Here is an 18,432-nt window from a genome sequence, read left to right as displayed (position 1 = left end):
AAAAGAAAGAAAGAAAGAAAGAAAGAAAGAAAGAAAGAAAGAAAGAAAGAAAGAAAGAAAGAAAGAAAGAAAGAAAGAAAGAAAGAAAGAAGGAAGGAAGGAAGGAAGGAAGGAAGGAAAGAAAGAAAGAGGGAGGGAGGGAGAGAGAGAGAAAGAAGGAAGGAAGGAAGGAAGGAAAGAAAGAAAGAAAGAAAGAAAGAAAGAAAAAGAAAGAAAGAAAGAAAGAAAGAAAGAAATCTCATGATCATGTAGATAATTTAATGGATTTCATCCTCACCAGCGTCCTTAACACACTACTAGACATTCCTTCTTGGTTTCCCTAGTTAGTTTTCTATTCCATTTTCCTCTAACTATTTTAAAATGTTTTCACTCTTTTCAAACCCCTGTCTTCAAACCTTCCTTTCCCCCTTGCCTCCACGACTGGATTAGGTCCCCTTACTATGAGTCCTCAGAGTATTCCTAGTTAACATGGCCATAGCCCTTATAACTTTGCTTCTCACTACCTATCTAAGTCCGTATGTCCTACTGGGCTTTAGCTCATTGAAAATAAGAAACACAACTTGGGCTTCCTTGGTGGCGCAGTGGTTGACAGTCCGCCTGCCGATGCAGGGGACACGGGTTCGTGCCCCGGTCCGGGAGGATCCCACATGCCGCAGAGCGGCTGGGCCCGTGAGCCATGGCCGCTGGAGCTGCGCGTCCGGAGCCTGTGCTCCGCGACGGAAGAGGCCACAGCAGTGAGAGGGCCCGCGTTAAAAAAAAAAAAAAAAAAAAAGAAACACAACTTATTCATTATTGAAACCTCAGGATTTAACATGGCACTAAGTAGTCAATAAATATTTCTTGAATGAATGAATTAATAAACACATAAATATTAGTTAAATGAATGAGTACATCATATACAAATCTCATATGGTTATGTTAAGGGCCAGTCTGTTAATTAATGCCAATAAAACCCTAGGGAATGAAAAGTATGAAATACAAATGCTTTCTAAAATTTATAACAGATGTAGAATTACAGCTAGTTAAGAGTTTATTATTATTTCTATTCCAATGACTGGAAAAATGGAAGTTGGTCCCACATATAATCGGATCTGATAGAACAGGCAAAAGGATAACTGATAAAGATCCAACAAGGGTACTTTGTTTGCTAGTTATAGTGGGGAACTATAGGTACAACACAAACTTTATCACAGACCACAGTAGTCTGCTATGAAGAAAGTATTTATTTTACGATGGCCTAACTTCACATTTTTTCTTGTAATGCAAATCTTTTTCATTGGTTTATACTTCTAAAGACACATTTGCATGATGACAATGACTGACAGGGTTAGGCTGCCCAGAAAACAGCCAGACATTGCTCCATATCTTGAGGCAAATCCTTTTTTTTTTTTTTTTTTTTTAACTTTCCCCTAGAATATCAATGATATCCATCTTCTTATTAGTATCATGGAACTTCAGTTTGTGATGGCAGTCTGTTTCAAGATTCTTCTGCTGTGGGCAAGCCAGAGGAGAGTCCCGACCCTCAAAGTACTCACCCTGACATTGTGAGGATGAAGCCCTCCTGGATGCTGAGACATATACTGAGCCAGGTCTGTGTGCTACACAAAATGGTGGAGAGAGTGACATTAGCAGTGCTTGGTCAGTGTCACAAAGCAGACCACACACTTGACTCTCAAGGGTATCACAAAGTTCAGAATTTTTGAGAATAAGGTGCAAAAGGTACACAACCAGGTTTTCTGAGACACCACTGTTGAAGTCAAACACAGTGTGCCTTCCTAACTGGCTGCTCTTAGAAGGAAGCCTGTTTCTCGGCACAAGAGAGGCTCATTTTAAATGACTGCCCCTGAACACAATGACATGGGGATTTTGTACTCTTCAGTGTCCTTGGAGGCAAGTCAGGTACACATGCCTTATGATTCCTTTCTGCTAATATTTGAACAATTTTTTCTTTGAGAAATACAAAATGATGTATTCTTTAGTAAACTTGTATACAATTTTTTAAAACCTTGTGGTTTATGTCTTTATTGTCAATGAAAAAATGTTGGGTTCTGCTCGGATAGTGATTAAAAATAGATTAAAAAAATAAGTGCAAAAGTTTTATTTAGGAGGCAAACTCAAAGTGGTTATTATTGCTGGTGAGGGGGGAAAAGGCAGCAAATATAGCGGGTAAAGGAGCAGGACTAAAGAATGAGCATAAAAGCAATAGGCTCCATTAATCACAATAATGAAAAGTTCCATGACACTTTCCACATTCTAATGGAAGTTTTATCATGCCGTAAAATATTAACAGATTCATTATACAAGCACCAGGCTTTTCCCTTATGCGTTATAAAATGCTGGGGCAACTCACCATGTATTCAAAAACGAATGTCAGTGTCTCTTTGGTGTGGATAATGTCATGGAGCAGCACAATATTGGCATGTTTCAAACCCTTCAGGAGAGAAGCTAGAAAAATTAAACAAAATTTTAATTCAATCATTGATCATGAAAGTACTGCTTTAAAAATAGCAAGCACTATTTATTTTTTAAACATTTCAAATCAACCATTCTGGTTTTTTAATGTTGGAAAAAAATCTCTTGTTGTGAAATAATATTTAAAGCTATAAAACAATCTTCATTATTTATTAAATGGTGAATCATTGCATTTACATAACTTATTTTTCTTACAGGCTAAAGCAGTTGCAAAAAATATGTTTCCATTTACCCAATCAATTTCATCAAAGCGCTCAGAGCACTTTGCAAATGCCTTCCTCTGGGAAGCTTATCATCTCTGCTTCAGAGCTACAGGAGAGGAAGCCTGGAGACATAAAGGCCATTGGAGGAGAAGGAAAAGGAGTGCTGTGCCTTCTAGAGCAGGACTTTGCAACGTGTGACCATTCTCTAATATTCAAAGTCCCACAGGGGGTCAGCAGGGCCTGTAGATATGACTGATGGAAGGCAGGGATAAGAACATGGGATGGATTGCTGAATCATAATATAGAGAGTGGATGGGATTTCTTAATGGGAGAATTGAAAACCTGTGGAAAGGAGGAAATTCACACTTAAAAAGAGGAGAGGGACAAACTTGGGGAGCCCGGATGAGTGGGAAGAGCTGAGGACTGTCTCTTGCATCTTCGATAACAGGTTATTATTAGGTCACTAAAGGCAGCTCTAAAGGGGAGAAGTCACCACAAAAGGCCAGTGAGTGGCTGGGAGAGGGTTTGAAAGGATGACTCTGGGGGCTCCAGAGATAGGAAGACCTTCAGGAGGGTGGAGACCAGAAAAGGCACAATAAGGAGATGGTGAGTCTCAGCTCAGGGCATCCCTGCTTGAAGAAATAGTGTCTTTAAGACTTAAAGGAAAGGAAGAGTGAAGTGTAAAAACTCAAATCAGTGTTCTGCAGGGTCTGCCTGCATATCATGAATCTCTTCCACTTACTCTCTCCCAGAATTCCCTAAGATTAAAAACAGACTAACTCAAATACTCAAAATTTTACAGTTACTTCCTTCAGGAATCTTATCCTGTTGTAATGATCCTGTTGTTTTATGTCCTGGCAGCCACTTTCCTTTCTAGTGGGGACACCTCTATTTTACTCTGGGGAACCAACCCTCTCCCTACCCAGCCCATGCTACTCTGATGGGGCTGATACCACCCCTACCTAAGATTGGGCATGTGACCTAGGTCTGGCCAATCAGAGCACAACATCCCCCAGCCACAGTGATTGGTTCAGAGACAGGCACAAAATCCAAGCCTTAAGAGAGCTCTAACTTTGCTTGTGCCGTTAGGAAAGACATGCTTTCTTTTCCAGTATAAGGGCTGAGTTTGTAGGATTTAACCGGGAGCTGCTGTGGCCAGATTACCAATGCCTGGGACTAAACCTAAGGCAGAGGAAAACAGTGTTGGGTGATGGACAGGTTCCTGGTGACGTCCTTTGCACCCTGCAAGCCTGTAGTTATCAGATCTGTGAGCCAGTGAATTTCCTTCTTTACCTTGGTTTGAGCTGGGAACCTTACCATCATAGGAGCCCTACTGTACCTGCTAACCCTACTCTGCTTGAATGACTAATGTTCTAACTTATAGTTTTTCCCCCTGAATTCTTATGAACTAAATTTATTATTTCACTTTTACAAGTACATTGCTTTGTAAACGTAGTAAATTATTTCACAGGCATCTGTTTACTGTCCCTAGTCCCAGACCAAAGACGATGTGGAAATGGAGCAACTTTCCCTCTCTTTCAGATGCTGCCACATCACCTAGTACAATGTTCAGCCAAGGCTAAGTACTTAATGTTTTCAAATATATTTACTGGGTGTCTTAATAGAGAACTGACTGTAGAGCCACAGGCCTAATGTGAATCCTGGCCTTGTCACTTTCTACCCGAGCGAGCTCAGGAAAGAATCCCAACCCAAGTCTCCATTCACTCCTTGTGAAAAGGAGATAATGCCTTTCCTGACCTGACTTCACAGGGTTGACAAGTGGATGGAATCAGATCCCATGCATAAATATAAAGCATCACCCCTGTTGCAAATTAAAATATCCCAGCCTTCAGCTTCTAAGCTGCCCTATCAATTTGAACCTCACTAAACCTCCACTCCCAGATTAACATCTTAAAATTTTGTTTATGTCATGTTTCTGCTAGAGTTTTCAACACCATCCATACTTACAACACTGACTTTGGACAATCGGTTGAGAATGCTTGTATTTTATGTATATTTTTATTTACAAATTATGTTCATGAACTTCTCTCTCTCTTTCTTTCTCTCTCTCCCCCTCCCTCCCTCTCTCTCATCTTTCTACACACACACACACACACACACACACACACACACACACACACACTACAAAGCATATACCAAATTAGATTTTTTTTTTTTGCGGTACGCGGGCCTCTCACTGTTGTGGCCTCTCCCGTTGCGGAGCACAGGCTCCGGATGTGCAGGCTCAGCGGCTCACGGGCCCAGCTGCTCCGCGGCATGTGGGATCTTCCCGGTCCGGGGCACGAACCCGCGTTGCCTGCATCAGCAGGCGGACTCTCAACCACTGTGCCACCAGGGAAGCCCCCTGATGCTTATTTTTAACCATGATGGTATGTTTTGTTAATCACAATGGCCTCACACTGTCATTTGGTAAAAAGCTCAAGGAGCAATATCTTCTTAGGATGAGGCTCACTGCTAATGACAACATTGGGTATAAATCTTTATTTCATATAGTTTTCTTGATAATTTGTTTTATAGGAGTAGGAAAAGTGTCACTTTTGCCATTTCTCTGTTGTTCTCTTACATTTGCATTGTTAGTCTTATCTTCACAATTTTTCAGAAATCTTTTGAAGCCATTAATCAATATGATGAGGATTCCCCACTTGAGTAAGTACTCCTCTCAACTCCTTCTCACACCCTCTTCCAATCCATCAGCAAATCTTCTGGCAATACCTTCAACACATGTCCAGAGTTCCTCCCTTCTTACCATCTCCTCTGCTCCCATCCAGGGCCAGGCCACCATCATACGGTGCCCGAATTACTGCAAATGTCTCCTAACTAGTCTCCCTGCTTCCTCCCTTCCTTCTGACGGTCTCTTCTCCATAGAACCCAGCCACTGTTCCCCTTCTCAAATGGAAGTCAGGACATGTCCTCCTGGCTCCAAACCTGCCCGTGGTGTCTCATCTCACTCAGAGTGAGATGGAAGGGACATACAATGCCTGTCCACCCTTGGTACTGCCCTGCCCTCCTCTCCTCACTGCATCCTCATTCACTTGTCTCTGGCCACTGTGGACATCCAAGGCTGTTCCTTGGATGCTTCCAAACACACTGACACCCCAGGTCTTACACTTGCCCTTGTCCCTGCTAGTAACCTTGTTGTCTCAGCTCAGCATGCTTCCTCCCTCGCTTCCTTCAGGTCTCTGCTCATATCATATATATAAGTCCGAGCCCCTGCCCCTGCCCCACGCTCAGGTATCCTCTATCCCTGTGCCCTGCTGTCTCCTTCTCCAGAGCACTTATCACCCCTGACATATTACCTGTTTGTTGTCTGCCTCCACCTTTCGGAATATAAACTCCAATGAGAGCAGGCACTTTTGTCTATTTTGCTTATTGCTGTATTGGCAGTGGCTACAACAACGTCTGGGGTATTATAAGCACTCGGTAAATATTTGCTATTCAATTAGTGGTCACTAATTACCTAATATTTCTATACATATTATTGGTTGGCATAGAGTATTTCTGTTGAAGATGCTTTTTTTTTTTTTCTTTTTTTGCGGTACACGGGCCTCTCACCGCCTCGGCCTCTCCCATCGCGGAGCACAGGCTCTGGACGTGCAGGCTCAGCGGCTATGGCTCACGGGCCCAGCCGCTCCGCGGCATGTGGGATCCTCCGAGACCGGGGCACGAACCCGTGTCCCCCGCATCGGTAGGCGGACTCTCAACCACTGCACCACTAGGGAAGCCCGAAGATGCTTTTATTCCATGTTTATTTTAGTTATAAATGTCGTGTGTGTTATGACATGTCTACTACAGCTTTTTTTTTTTTTTAAACACCCCAGAACCACTGAAATACTTATAAGGAAACTGTGACTTTTGACAAGTAATAATAGGGTATTTATGTGAAAGAGTAGATGATGTTTAAAGCAGTTTTCTCATGATATTGGTATGTTGTTTGGTCCATCCACCAGAGATATCTAAGATGCCTACCACCTCAGATGTGTGGGTCTTAAACCCAGGAAGGAAAGGTCTTTTCTTCTAATTTCAAGGCTACCTCATAAACTTCACAGCAGAATATGGTGTGTTCTACAGGATAATTAGCTGAGGGATGCAAAGCCAACTGAGAAGAGGAAAAATCCTAAAATCAGAGCATTCTGATTCCTGTAAAATTATTGTTTTTATAATTCACAGTCTAGATATACTTATTTTTGTTCTTCTTCAAAGTCGACGCAAAGATAAACAAGGGAGTCTTTAATGCTCCAGACAAATGGAATCACAATAGAATTACTTTAAGTGCTTCTAAAATACTTTTATAATGATAATAATGATGATGATGATGGCTAACACTCATTGGGCATTTACTACATGCCAGGCACTGGTCTAAGAATTTTACATATACTAACTTGGTATGATCATGAGAACACCCAGAAAGCCAAAGAGAAAACCTGAAGAAAACAACATAATCCCAAAATCAGAAAAAAATGACCCATGATGAAACGTTAGTCAGCTCATTTAAAAAATGTGAAGTATTTCTTTCTTTAAGTGTCCCCAAAGGTGTTTAATATGACCAACTAAATACCAATGAAATTCCAGCTAATGAAATTTAACCTGATTCTCATATATGTGAGAGTAATAATTTAGAAAAAAATTATCATTTTCACCTTGCAATGATATGAGAATATTTAATTTCTTTGTTTTGTTAATTTCATTGGGGTTTGTGGCTTAGTGAAGTTTTAGGAAAATTGAAGCTTTGCAAGTGAAATGGGTCAGGATGTTTGATGTTACTCTCTGTTCTACCTTAGAAGAAAATGTAAAGATGACAATGACAAAGAACAAGGCTGATTCTCAAAGTCCTGGGCCACAGCTATATAGCGTGAGTGCCTGGTAGTCAAAGTCCTCCTAGGCTCTGAACTCCTTGAGCACCTAGCATACGCCTGGCATGTGGTGCTCAGTAAGTGCTTGTGAATTAATGAAGACCAGACAGTTGTCATGAGTTTATGTAGGAGTCAATAATGGAGTCAATTCTCAGGCCCAACCCACATTGGGCATTGAATTGAAAAGAATTTGTAGTTCCTGATGCCATGTTTTCTCTGGCCTGAGTGTCACAAATCAAGTCAATGAGCTGAGTTACACATTCCAAGAAATCACCTACATAAATTTAGAAAAATATGAAGACAAATGTTAGATAATAGTTATCATCTGACTTCTTTGGAATTGTTATCCCAATCACATGGCATTATTTTGTTTTATAAAAATACAACTATACACACATAAATGTGTTATGTCTCTGACGTTATTTGATTGCATTTAACGGAGAACTTCTTGACAACCAGGCCTATGGTAATCTATATGCGGTAACCAGCAACTCAGTGCTTCTAATTGCTATCCTCCACCTCACTGTATGACCTCACAGAGGTGCCTCTGTCTATTTTTGGCTCAGTTTTCTCATATATGGACTGGGAATAATTACTTTGTAATGTTTTCTACTAGAGGATGATATTAAAAGATTCTCAGCTGAAACAGTTTTCTAACTTAAAGACTTGCAATTACAGTGCTGTAGAGTGGATGAAAGAATCAGAATTGACAAATATACAATATTATATATTATTTTCTTTAAAATGTCTCTCCTGCATTTTGCTTAACACTTACACAAAATGTATCATAAAAATAGATTTCTATTTTTATTTTAACTGTTGCAAAAGGAAAAATGCTTGAGTTAAGGATTTCTAAATTTATCATAATAAAGTAGAAAGGATATTTTGAATATAATAGAATGGATTTGAATAAGTAATGACTCTGATTACTAGCTCTGTGACCTCAGATGTGTTACCTAACCTCTCTGAAGTTCATATTCCTTCATCACTATGACAAAAATAACACTTTACCAACTAGAGTTGATGTAAAGTTTCAAAAAAAAGATTGAGTTGGGGGGAAGATTATGTCATGTGCCTAGCCTTCAAAAAAGATTAGTTCTATGATTGCTTCCTCACTAATGCTGCTAACAGGCTGAAAGTCCTGGAAGTTCTTTTTAAACCAAGTTTCTATTTTTATAGAAAGATATTCAAAATAATGCACATTATTAAGACATTTATACATAGGTTAATAAAACTAGGGAACTTGTTCTTATATAAAAACTTTTAACATTTGCCTATTCAAATGAAAGTGTTATCTCCTAGTTGCAAAAATAAACATTTAAAATATAATTATGGGGGGCAGAGTCAGGATGGCAGCATGGGAAGACACGGAGTTCGTGTCTCCCCACAATAGGGAACCTGCCAGATGCTGGTGGGGGACCTCGATGCCCAAGGAGATGGGAGGAACCCCCAAGCAAACTGGTAGGATATGGGGGAACCGAGAAGGAAGGAGAAGTGGAGGCCAGACAGGACCAGTGCCCCTGAGGGGTGGCTGGAAGGGGGGAGGGGTTCCCATGCCTAGAGGGACCCTCGGGGTCTTGGATCGGGGAGAGTGTGACGAGCGTTTCCCCTGCCCAAAAGGCCTGGGAGCCTGCCTGGCTCTCAGGCCAGGTCCTATGCTCTCAGAGGCCCCCTCCAGGCCACAGTGGTCCTAGGGGCATAGGAGGGAGGGCAAGGGAGAACAGGAGGGGCAGGTGGGAGGGGCCCTCCAGGACCGGAGGAGCAGGAGAGGGTGCTTGCTCCACCCACTCGGGCCTAGGAAGCCTGCTGGCCTCCCAGGCCGGGTCCCCCACCCTCTGAGACCAGAGGCATGCCTGGGCCCCTTCTGTTGAGCCTAAGCCTCACCCCTGCCCCCACCCCGCAGGGCCTTTTCCAGCCCTTTGGGTCCTAAGCATAGGCCCTGCCCACTGCCCAAACCCCGCCCCTGCATAGGCATCATCCTCCACAGCCAAGGCCTTTTCCACCTTTTTGTTTTCTTTTTTCCTTCTCCTCTGTTTTACAATTGTGGTTCTGTTTTACCTTCATCTATATTTTTATTTTTATATTCTTTCTAACATATCTGTTAGTTTCCTAGTCTAAGTTTATTCTTTACTCTTTGTTATTGTTCTCCTTTTTTCTGTTTTTTCTTTTCTTGTTTCTTTTTTTTTTTTTTTTTTTTGCTACCCCATGCACTTGTGAGAGCTTGGTTCACAAGCTTCAGTCAGGCTGAAGCTCCTGTGGTGGGAGCTCTGAGTCCAAACCACTGGACTACAGAGAACCTCAGACCCCAGGGAATATTCATTGGAGTGAGGTCTCCCAGAGGTCCTCATCTCAGCACCAAGACCCAGCTCTACCCAATAGCCTACAGACTCCAGTGTTGGAAGCCTCAGGCCAAACAACCAGTAAGACAGGAACACAATCCCACCCAACAACAAAGAGACAGAAAAAAAATATGTCACAGATGAAGGAGCAAGGTAAAAACCTACAAGACCAAATAAATGAAGAGGAAATAGGCAATCTACCTGAAAAAGAATCCAGAGTAATGATAGTAAAGATGATCCAGAATCTCAGGAATAGAATGGAGGCACAGATTGAGAAAATACAAAAAATGTTTAACAAAGATCTAGAAGAACTAAAGAACAAACAAACAGAGATGAATAATACAATAACTGAAATGAAAAATACACTAGAAGGAATCAATACAGAATAACTGAGGCAGAACGAATAAGTGAGTTGGAAGACAGAATGGTGCAAACAACTGCCGAGGAGCAGAATAAAGAAAAAAGAATGAAAAGAATTGAAGACTATCCCAGAGACCTCTGGGAAAACACTAAATGCACCAACATTCAAATTATAGGGGTCCCAGAGAAAAATAAAGGGTCTGAGAAAATATTTGAAGAGATTATGGAAAACTTCCCTAACATGGGAAAGGAAATAGTCACCCAAGTCCAGGAAGCGCAGAGAGTCCCATACAGGATAAACACTAGGAGAAACACACCAAGACACATATTAATCAAACTATCAAAAATTAAATTAAAAAAAAAATTTTAAAAGAAACAAGGGAAAAGCAACAAATAACATACAAAGGAATCCCCATAAGGTTATCAGATGATTTTTCAGCAGAAACTCTGCAGGCCAGAAGGGAGTGGCAGGATATACTTAAAGTGATGAAAGAGAAAAACCAACAATCAAGATTACTCTATCCAGCAAGGATCTCATTCAGATTCGAAGGAGAAATCAAAAGCTTTTCAGACAAGCAAAAGCTAAGAGAATTCAGCGCCACCAAACCAGCTCTACAACAAATGCTAAAGGAACTTCTCTAAGTGGGAAACACAAGAGAAGAAAAGAACCTACAAAAACAACCCCAAAACAATTAAGAAAATGGTAATAGGAACACACATATCAATAATGATGTTGAATGTAAATGGATTAAATGCCCCAACCAAAAGACACAGACTGGCTGAATGGATACAAAAACAAGACCCATATATATGCTGTCTACAAGAGAGCCACTTCAGACCGAGGGACACATACAGACTGAAAGTGAAGGGATGGAAAAATATATTGCATGCAAATGGAAATCAAAAGAAAGCTGGAGTAGCAATACTCGTATCAGATAAAATAGACTTTAAAATAAAGACTGTTACAAGAGATAAGGAAGGACTCTACATAACGATCAAGGGATCAATCCAAGAAGAAAATATAATAAATATAAATGTTTATGCACCCAACATAGGAGCACCTCAATACATAAGGCAAATGCTAACAACCATTAAGAGGGAAATTGACAGTAACACAATAATAGTAGGGGACTTTAACACCCCACTTACACCAGTGGACAGATCATCAAACCAGAAAATAAATAAGGAAACACAAGCTTCAAATGACACAATAGACCAGATAGATTTAATTGATATTTAGAGAACATTCCACCTGAAAGTGGCAGAACACATTTTCTTCTCAAGTGCACATGGAATATTCTCCAGGATAGATCACATCTTGGGTCACAAATCAAGCCATGGAAAATTTAAGAAAATTAAAATCATATCAAGCACCTTTTCTGACCACAATGCTATGAGGTTGGAAATCAATTACAGGAAAAAAACTGTAAAAAACACAAATACATGGAGGCTAAACAGTGCACTACTAAATAACCAGAGATCACTGAGGAAATCAAAGAAGAAATAAAAAAATACATAGAAACAAATGACAATGAAAACACAATGACCGAAAACCTACAGGATGCAGCAAAAGCAGTTCTAAGAGGGAAGTTTATAGCAATTCAGTCCTACCTTAGAAACAAGAAAAATGTCAAATAAAGAATCTAACCCTACACCTAAAGCAACTAAAGAAAGAAGAACAAAGAAAACCCAAAGTCAGTAGAAGGAAAGAAATCATAAATATGAGAGCAGAAATAAATGAAATAGAAACAAAGAAAACAATAGCAAAGATCAATAAAACTAAAAGTTGGTTGAGAAGACAAACAAAATTGATAAACCCTTAGCCAGACTCATCAAGAAAAAACAGGAGATGACGCAAATCAATAAAATTAGAAATGAAACAGGAGAAATCACAACTGACATCACAGAAATACAAAGGATTAAGAGACTACTACAAACAACTATATGCCAATAAAATGGACAACCACAAAGAAATGGACAAATTCTTGGAAAGGTACAATTTTCCAAGACTGAACCAGGAAGGATTATAAAATATAAACAGACCTATAGCAAATAATGAAATTGAAACTGTAATTTAAAATCTTGCAACAAACAAAAGCCCAGGACCAGATGACTTCACAGGCAAATTCTATCAAACATTTAGAGGGCTTCCCTGGTGGCGCAGTGGTTGAGTCCGTCTGCCGATGCAGGGGACATGGGTTCGTGCCCCGGTCCGGGAAGATCCCACATGCCGTGGAGCGGCTGGGCCCATGAGCCATGGCCGCTGAGCCTGCGCGTCCGGAGCCTGTGCTCCGCGATGGGAGAGGCCACAACAGTGAGAGGCCCGCATACCGCAAAAAAACAAAAAAAAAAACATTTAGAGAAGAGCTAACACCGATCCTTCTCGAACTCTTCCAAAAAATTGCAGATGGAGGAACACTTCCAAATTCGTTCTATGAAGCCACCATCACCCTGATACCAAAACCAGAAAAAGATATCACAAAAAAAATTATAGACCAATATCACTGATGAACATAGATGCAAAAATCCTGAACAAAATACTAGCAAACAGAATCCAACAACATATTAAAATGATGATACACCATGATCAAGTGGGATTTATCCCAGGAATGCAAGGATTCTTCAATATACGCAAATCAATGGGATACACCATATTAGCAAATTAAGGAATAAAAACCATATGATCATATCAATAGACGCAGAAAAAGCTTCTGACAAAATTCAACACCCATTTATGATAAAAACTCTCCAGAAAGTGGGCATAGAGGGAAACTACCTCAACGTAATAAAGGCCATATATGACAAACCCACAAAAAACATCATTCTCAATGGTGAAAAACTGAAAGCATTTCCCCTAAGATCAGGGACAAGACAAGGATGCCCACTCTCGCCACTATTATTCAACATAGTTTTGGAAGTCCTAGCCATGGCAATCAGAGAAGAAAAAGAAATAAAAGGATACAAATTGGAAAAGAAGAAGTAAAACTGTCACTGTTTGCAGATGACATGATACTATACATAGAAAATCCTAAAGATGCCACCAAAAAATTACTAGAACTAATCAGTGAATTTGGTAACATTGCAGGATACAAAATTAATGCACAGAAATCTCTGGCATTCCTATACACTAACAATGAAAAATCAGAAAGAGAAATTAAGGAAACAATCCCATTTACCATCACAACAAAAAGAATAAAATACCTAGGAATAAACCTAACTAAGGAGGTGAAAGACTTATACTCAGAAAACTATAAAACACTGATGAAAGAAATCAAAGACGATATAAACAGTTGGAGATATACAATGTTCTTGGATTGGAGGAATCAATATTGTGAAAATGACTCTACTACCCAAAGCAATCTACAGATTCAATGCAATTCCTATCAAACTACCAATGGCATTCTTCACAGAATTAGAACAAACAATTTTACAATTTGTATGGAAACACAAAAGACCGCGAATAGTAAAAGCAATCTTGAGGAAAAAAAAAAACGGAGCTGGAGGAATCAGGCTCCCCAACTTCAAATTATACTACAAAGCTACAGTAATCAAGACACTATGGTACTGGCACAAAGACAGAAATATAGATCAATGGTACAGGATAGAAAGCCCAGAGATAAACCCATGCACATACGGTCACTTAATTTAAGACAAAGGAAGCAAGAACAGACAATGGAGAAAAGACAGCCTCTTCAATAAGTGGTGCTGGGAAAACTGGACAGCTACATGTAAAAGAATGAAATTAGAACACCCCCTAACACCATACACAAAAATAAACTCAAAATGGATTAAACACCTAAATGTAAGACTGGACACTATAAAACTCTTAGAGGAAAACATAGGAAAAACACTCTGACATAAATCACAGCAAGATCTTTTTTGACCCACCTCCTAGAGTAATGAAAATAAAACCAAAAGTAAACAAATGGGAACTAACTAAACTTAAAAGCTTTTGCACAGCAAAGGATACCATAAACAAGATGAAAAGACAACCCTCAGAATGGGAGAAAATATTTGCAAATGAAACAATGGACAAAGGATTAATCTCCAAAATACACAAACAGCTCATGGAGCTCAATATCAAAAAAACAACCCAATTAAAAAATGGGCAGAAGACCTAAATAGACATTTCACCGAAGAAGACATACAGATGGCCAAGAGGCACATGAAAAGATGCTCAATGTCACTAATTATTGGAGAAATGCAAATCAAAATTGCAATGAGGTATCACCTGACACCGATCAGAATGGCCATCATCAAAAAATCTACAAATAAATAACGCTGGAGAGGGTTTGATGAAAACGGAACCCTCTTGCACTGTTGACGGGAATGTAAATTTATTCAGTCAGTAGGGAGAACAGTATGATCGTTCATTAAAAAACTAAAAATAGAACTACCATATGACCCAGCAATCCCGCTGCTGGACATATACCCTGAGAAAACCATAATTCAAAAAGAGACTTGTACCACAATGTTCATTTACAATAGCCAGGACATGGAAGCAACCTAAACGTCCATCGAAACGTTTAGGTATATGTGATGTGGCACATATATACAATGGAATATTAGCCATAAAAAGAAACGAAAATGAGTTATTTATAGTGAGGTGGGTGGACCTAGGGTCTGTCATACAGAGTGGAGTAAGTCAGAAAGAGAAGAACAAATATTGTATGCTAACACACATATATGGAATCTAAAAAAAATGGTACTGATAAACCTAGTGGCAGGGCAGGAATAAAGATGTAAACATAGAGAATGGACTTGAGGACATGAGGGGGGTTGGTGGGAGGTGGAAGCTGGGACAAAATGAGAGAGTGGCATGGACATATATACACTACCAAATGTAAAATAGATAGCTAGTGGGAAGCAGCCTCATAACACAGGGAGATCAGCTCGGTGCTTTGTGACCACCTAGAGGGATGGGATAGGGAGGGTGGGAGGGAGGCTCAAGAGGGAGGGAATATGGGGGTATACGTATGCATATGGCTGATTCACTTTGTTGTACAACAGAAGCTAACACAGCATTGTGAAGCAATTATACTCCAATAAAGATGTATAAAAAAAAAAAGAAAATGTTTGCAAACTTGAAAAAATATATATAATTATAGAGCTAGTTATGAAAGATTCTCTAAGTTGCTATGAAGGTGGCTAATCTTTTTAATTAGCAGAGGAATAGGGTAGGGAACACGCCTATTGTGTCTGCTGCTGTGTATCTAGCAGCCATCAGAGTACCTGGCCAAAATAGGAGCTCAGTAAATACTCATGGAATGAATTCTAAGGGACTGTATGGAGTTTTGAATCAGAGAGATTTGGTTTGAATCATAGCTCTGGACTGGAATCGTAATAATCTCTATCTCCAAAGGTTATTAAGAAGATTGAAAGAGGTAACACATGAAAAATATCTGGCACATGTATTTTCCTTAGTGCTGTTCATACTTTTGCTAATTTCATAACATTACATGTTACAATCAAATAGTATTCCAAATGACAAGATTAATAAACTGCTGCATGTTTTCTACCTGTATGTAGAGAGACTGTACATGTAGTAAAATCCTACTCAATAAATCTTTGGCTGATATACCATTAGAACAACCAAAGTGTTCAGGAAAAGTATTTCCTACTTCAAGGATTTTTAGAGAAGTCTGTATTGCTCATTTAGTTTTGCTGCACATGGCTTTCAGTTGTCTTTTTAGCTAGTGACCCTGGATTTTAACTAATGAACTCCAGCTGTTCTTATTTATTTATTTTTTTGCAGTACGTGCGCCTCTCACTGCTGCGGCCTCTCCCGCTGCAGAGCACAGGCTCCGGACGCGCAGGCCCAGCGGCTGTGGCTCACAGGCCCAGCCGCTCCGCGGCACGCAGGATCCTCCCGGACCGGGGCACGAACCCGTGTCCCCTGCATCAGCAGGCGGACCCTCAACCACTGCGCCAACAGGGAAGCCCACAGCTGTTCTTATTTTGCCTTTTAGCCCTTCTCATTTAACCTCCTGTCTCCCTGGTCTCACATCCTTAAAGTTCTTACAGGAAAAATGGGACAGTGCCCAAGTTTTCAAATGAGGCCTCATGTCTTCTTGAGGGGAGAGGGCTCCTCTATGAAGGGCTCCCAGCTTTTACACTGGTGGAAAAAGAAACATCCATTGTTGGAAACTGGATGCCTAACAACCTCAAATGTGTCAAAAAAATCCTTTGTGGTTTTTCATATTAAACAAGCAAAGCATTCAGTAAGGTAAGTCCATAAAACAAACCAAGAAAGTCCAAAGTTGAATACTAAATGTAGTTGCAAACACCTGTGATGGAGAGGCAATTCCTCGGTAAATATGCAATAAAAGAAACATTTAGCATACAGAGCAATACACATCCAGCTTTTCTGAACCATGCTAAGAACCATCTGTTTGCAAAACTGGCAAAAGTTTTCACTATTAAAGTCAAATGTCATCCCGAAAAAGTTGGCTGTGGGCAAAATCTGAGCGAGGCAGGCCTGAAGCAACAGGCAAGCTCAGCTCACAAAGGAAACACCATGAGAACAGGGTGAACCTGGGCCTAGAGACCCTCCCCTTATGCTGGTGACCTGGGGATGTCTATTATGCTCAGAAATCCTCTTTAGCCTATCCACACATCTCTTTCTAAATCTGATTATCCTTTCAGGGGGACCACTAATACATACATCAGTAAGTACAGCTTCCATTATATTAAACACTTAAGGCCACACTTTCCTCCAGAATGCACCTGATCCTACCAGGCTGAATCCCCGGCTAACCTGATAGCCATTTGGCCCTTCTGCAGAAATTCAAAATGATGTATTTCCCAGTGGCTCTGGAAGACTTTTGAAAACGGCATCAAATTCAGTTATAAACTCATTTTCTGAATTCCTTTTTCCATGCCTGTTTGCATGACCCATCCTCCCAAGCTCAGTTCAAAATCTATTGACTCTATTAGCCACATTGAGGCTGACTTGTTCTCATCTCAGTTTACAAGGTCTTTGTTACCTCCATCATAACACTGGTTGCAACTTGAATCATCTGCTCTGTCACAACTGAAAAGATAGAGAGCAAAGATCAGGCTTTTTCTTCTCATTCTTCACAACACCCAGCAGCATGCTTTGCGTATAGGATGTGCTCCATAAAGAAGGGAAGATGAAGTAGTTAAAAGGGAAGAAAGAAAGACCAGGGAGAAGCCATTTCTCTGGGTTTTTGAGGAAATGAATAGCAATCCTGTCATCATTTTATTTCAAATGGCTTATGTAAAAAGGTTAATAGATTGCAGTTAATGATTTATTTTCACTATACTGGCTTCTTGATTTTTAAATTATAAATTGTTAGTTATCTTGATAGTGAACAAGACATCACTAAGGGAAAGTAAAAAAAATGGACTAATAATAACAGCCAACATTTGTTGAAGATATGAAGATAAAACTCTGTGATTAGTGTTTTATATGTATATTCTCATTTAAGCCTCATAACAACTCAGTGAAATAGGTATTATTATCCTCTTTCTGCAATAAACTGAGTCTTAAATAGGAAAAGTAATCTACCCATGGTCACACCACTAGTAATTGGTATATCTAAGATTCAAGCTCAAGTCTATCTGATGCCACCAGACTTCTCACCCACTTGCTCTACTGTCCAGGGTTCAGAGAAAATACAGGCATAACACTAAAAATACACATTTTCCTAAGGAGTTTTTCAAATGCTATCTCAACAACATTTTTTCAGGCAAACTGCTTACTGAGAATTTGTGTGAGTATATTATTTACTTTCTCTTTTGTATGGCTTTTTCTAGGGTTATATAGATACAGCCTTAGCACTTAACATGGGACCAAACTTGCAGAAGATATTTAGTAAATACTCACTGAGTTCATAGTTTGGGTCAACTAATATAATAGTTTTGAATTCTAATTTCCTCAGGAATAAGTAATAAAATGATTTGGAAAACTGGTGTGAAGAATAAAATTGCAATTATAACATTACTTCTATAAATATAAAAAGCTAGGGCTTCCCTGGTGGCGCAGCGGTTGAGAGTCCGCCTGCCGATGCAGGGGACTCGGGTTCGTGCCCCGGTCCGGGAGGATCCCACATACTGCGGAGCGGCTGGGCCTGTAAGCCATGGCCGCTGAGCCTGCACGTCCGGAGCCTGTGCTCTGCAATGGGAGAGGCCACAACAGTGAGAGGCCCATGTACCGCAAAAAAA

At 40.1% G+C, this 18,432-nt stretch overlaps 1 protein-coding gene across 2 annotated transcripts in view; it reads right to left on the bottom strand.

Annotated features, from left to right (window-relative positions):
• The window catches only part of CDK15 (cyclin dependent kinase 15), an 88,209-nt gene that overhangs the window by 61,749 nt on the left and 8,028 nt on the right, over positions 1 to 18,432 (bottom strand). For both annotated transcript variants that reach the window (XM_024757400.1, XM_024757401.1), the window contains exons 5-6: positions 2,351 to 2,445; positions 1,536 to 1,598 (exon numbers count right to left, since the gene is read on the bottom strand). In XM_024757400.1, the coding sequence (XP_024613168.1) occupies positions 1,536 to 1,598; positions 2,351 to 2,445 (158 nt within the window). The remainder of the gene's footprint in view (positions 1 to 1,535; positions 1,599 to 2,350; positions 2,446 to 18,432) is intronic.

This window comes from Neophocaena asiaeorientalis, unplaced genomic scaffold (assembly GCF_003031525.2).
Source record: "Neophocaena asiaeorientalis asiaeorientalis breed wild unplaced genomic scaffold, Neophocaena_asiaeorientalis_V1.1 scaffold246, whole genome shotgun sequence".
NCBI lineage: Eukaryota > Metazoa > Chordata > Mammalia > Artiodactyla > Phocoenidae > Neophocaena > Neophocaena asiaeorientalis.
Note: the sequence above shows the minus strand (reverse complement) of the source record. Positions and strands in the feature narration are given on the sequence as shown.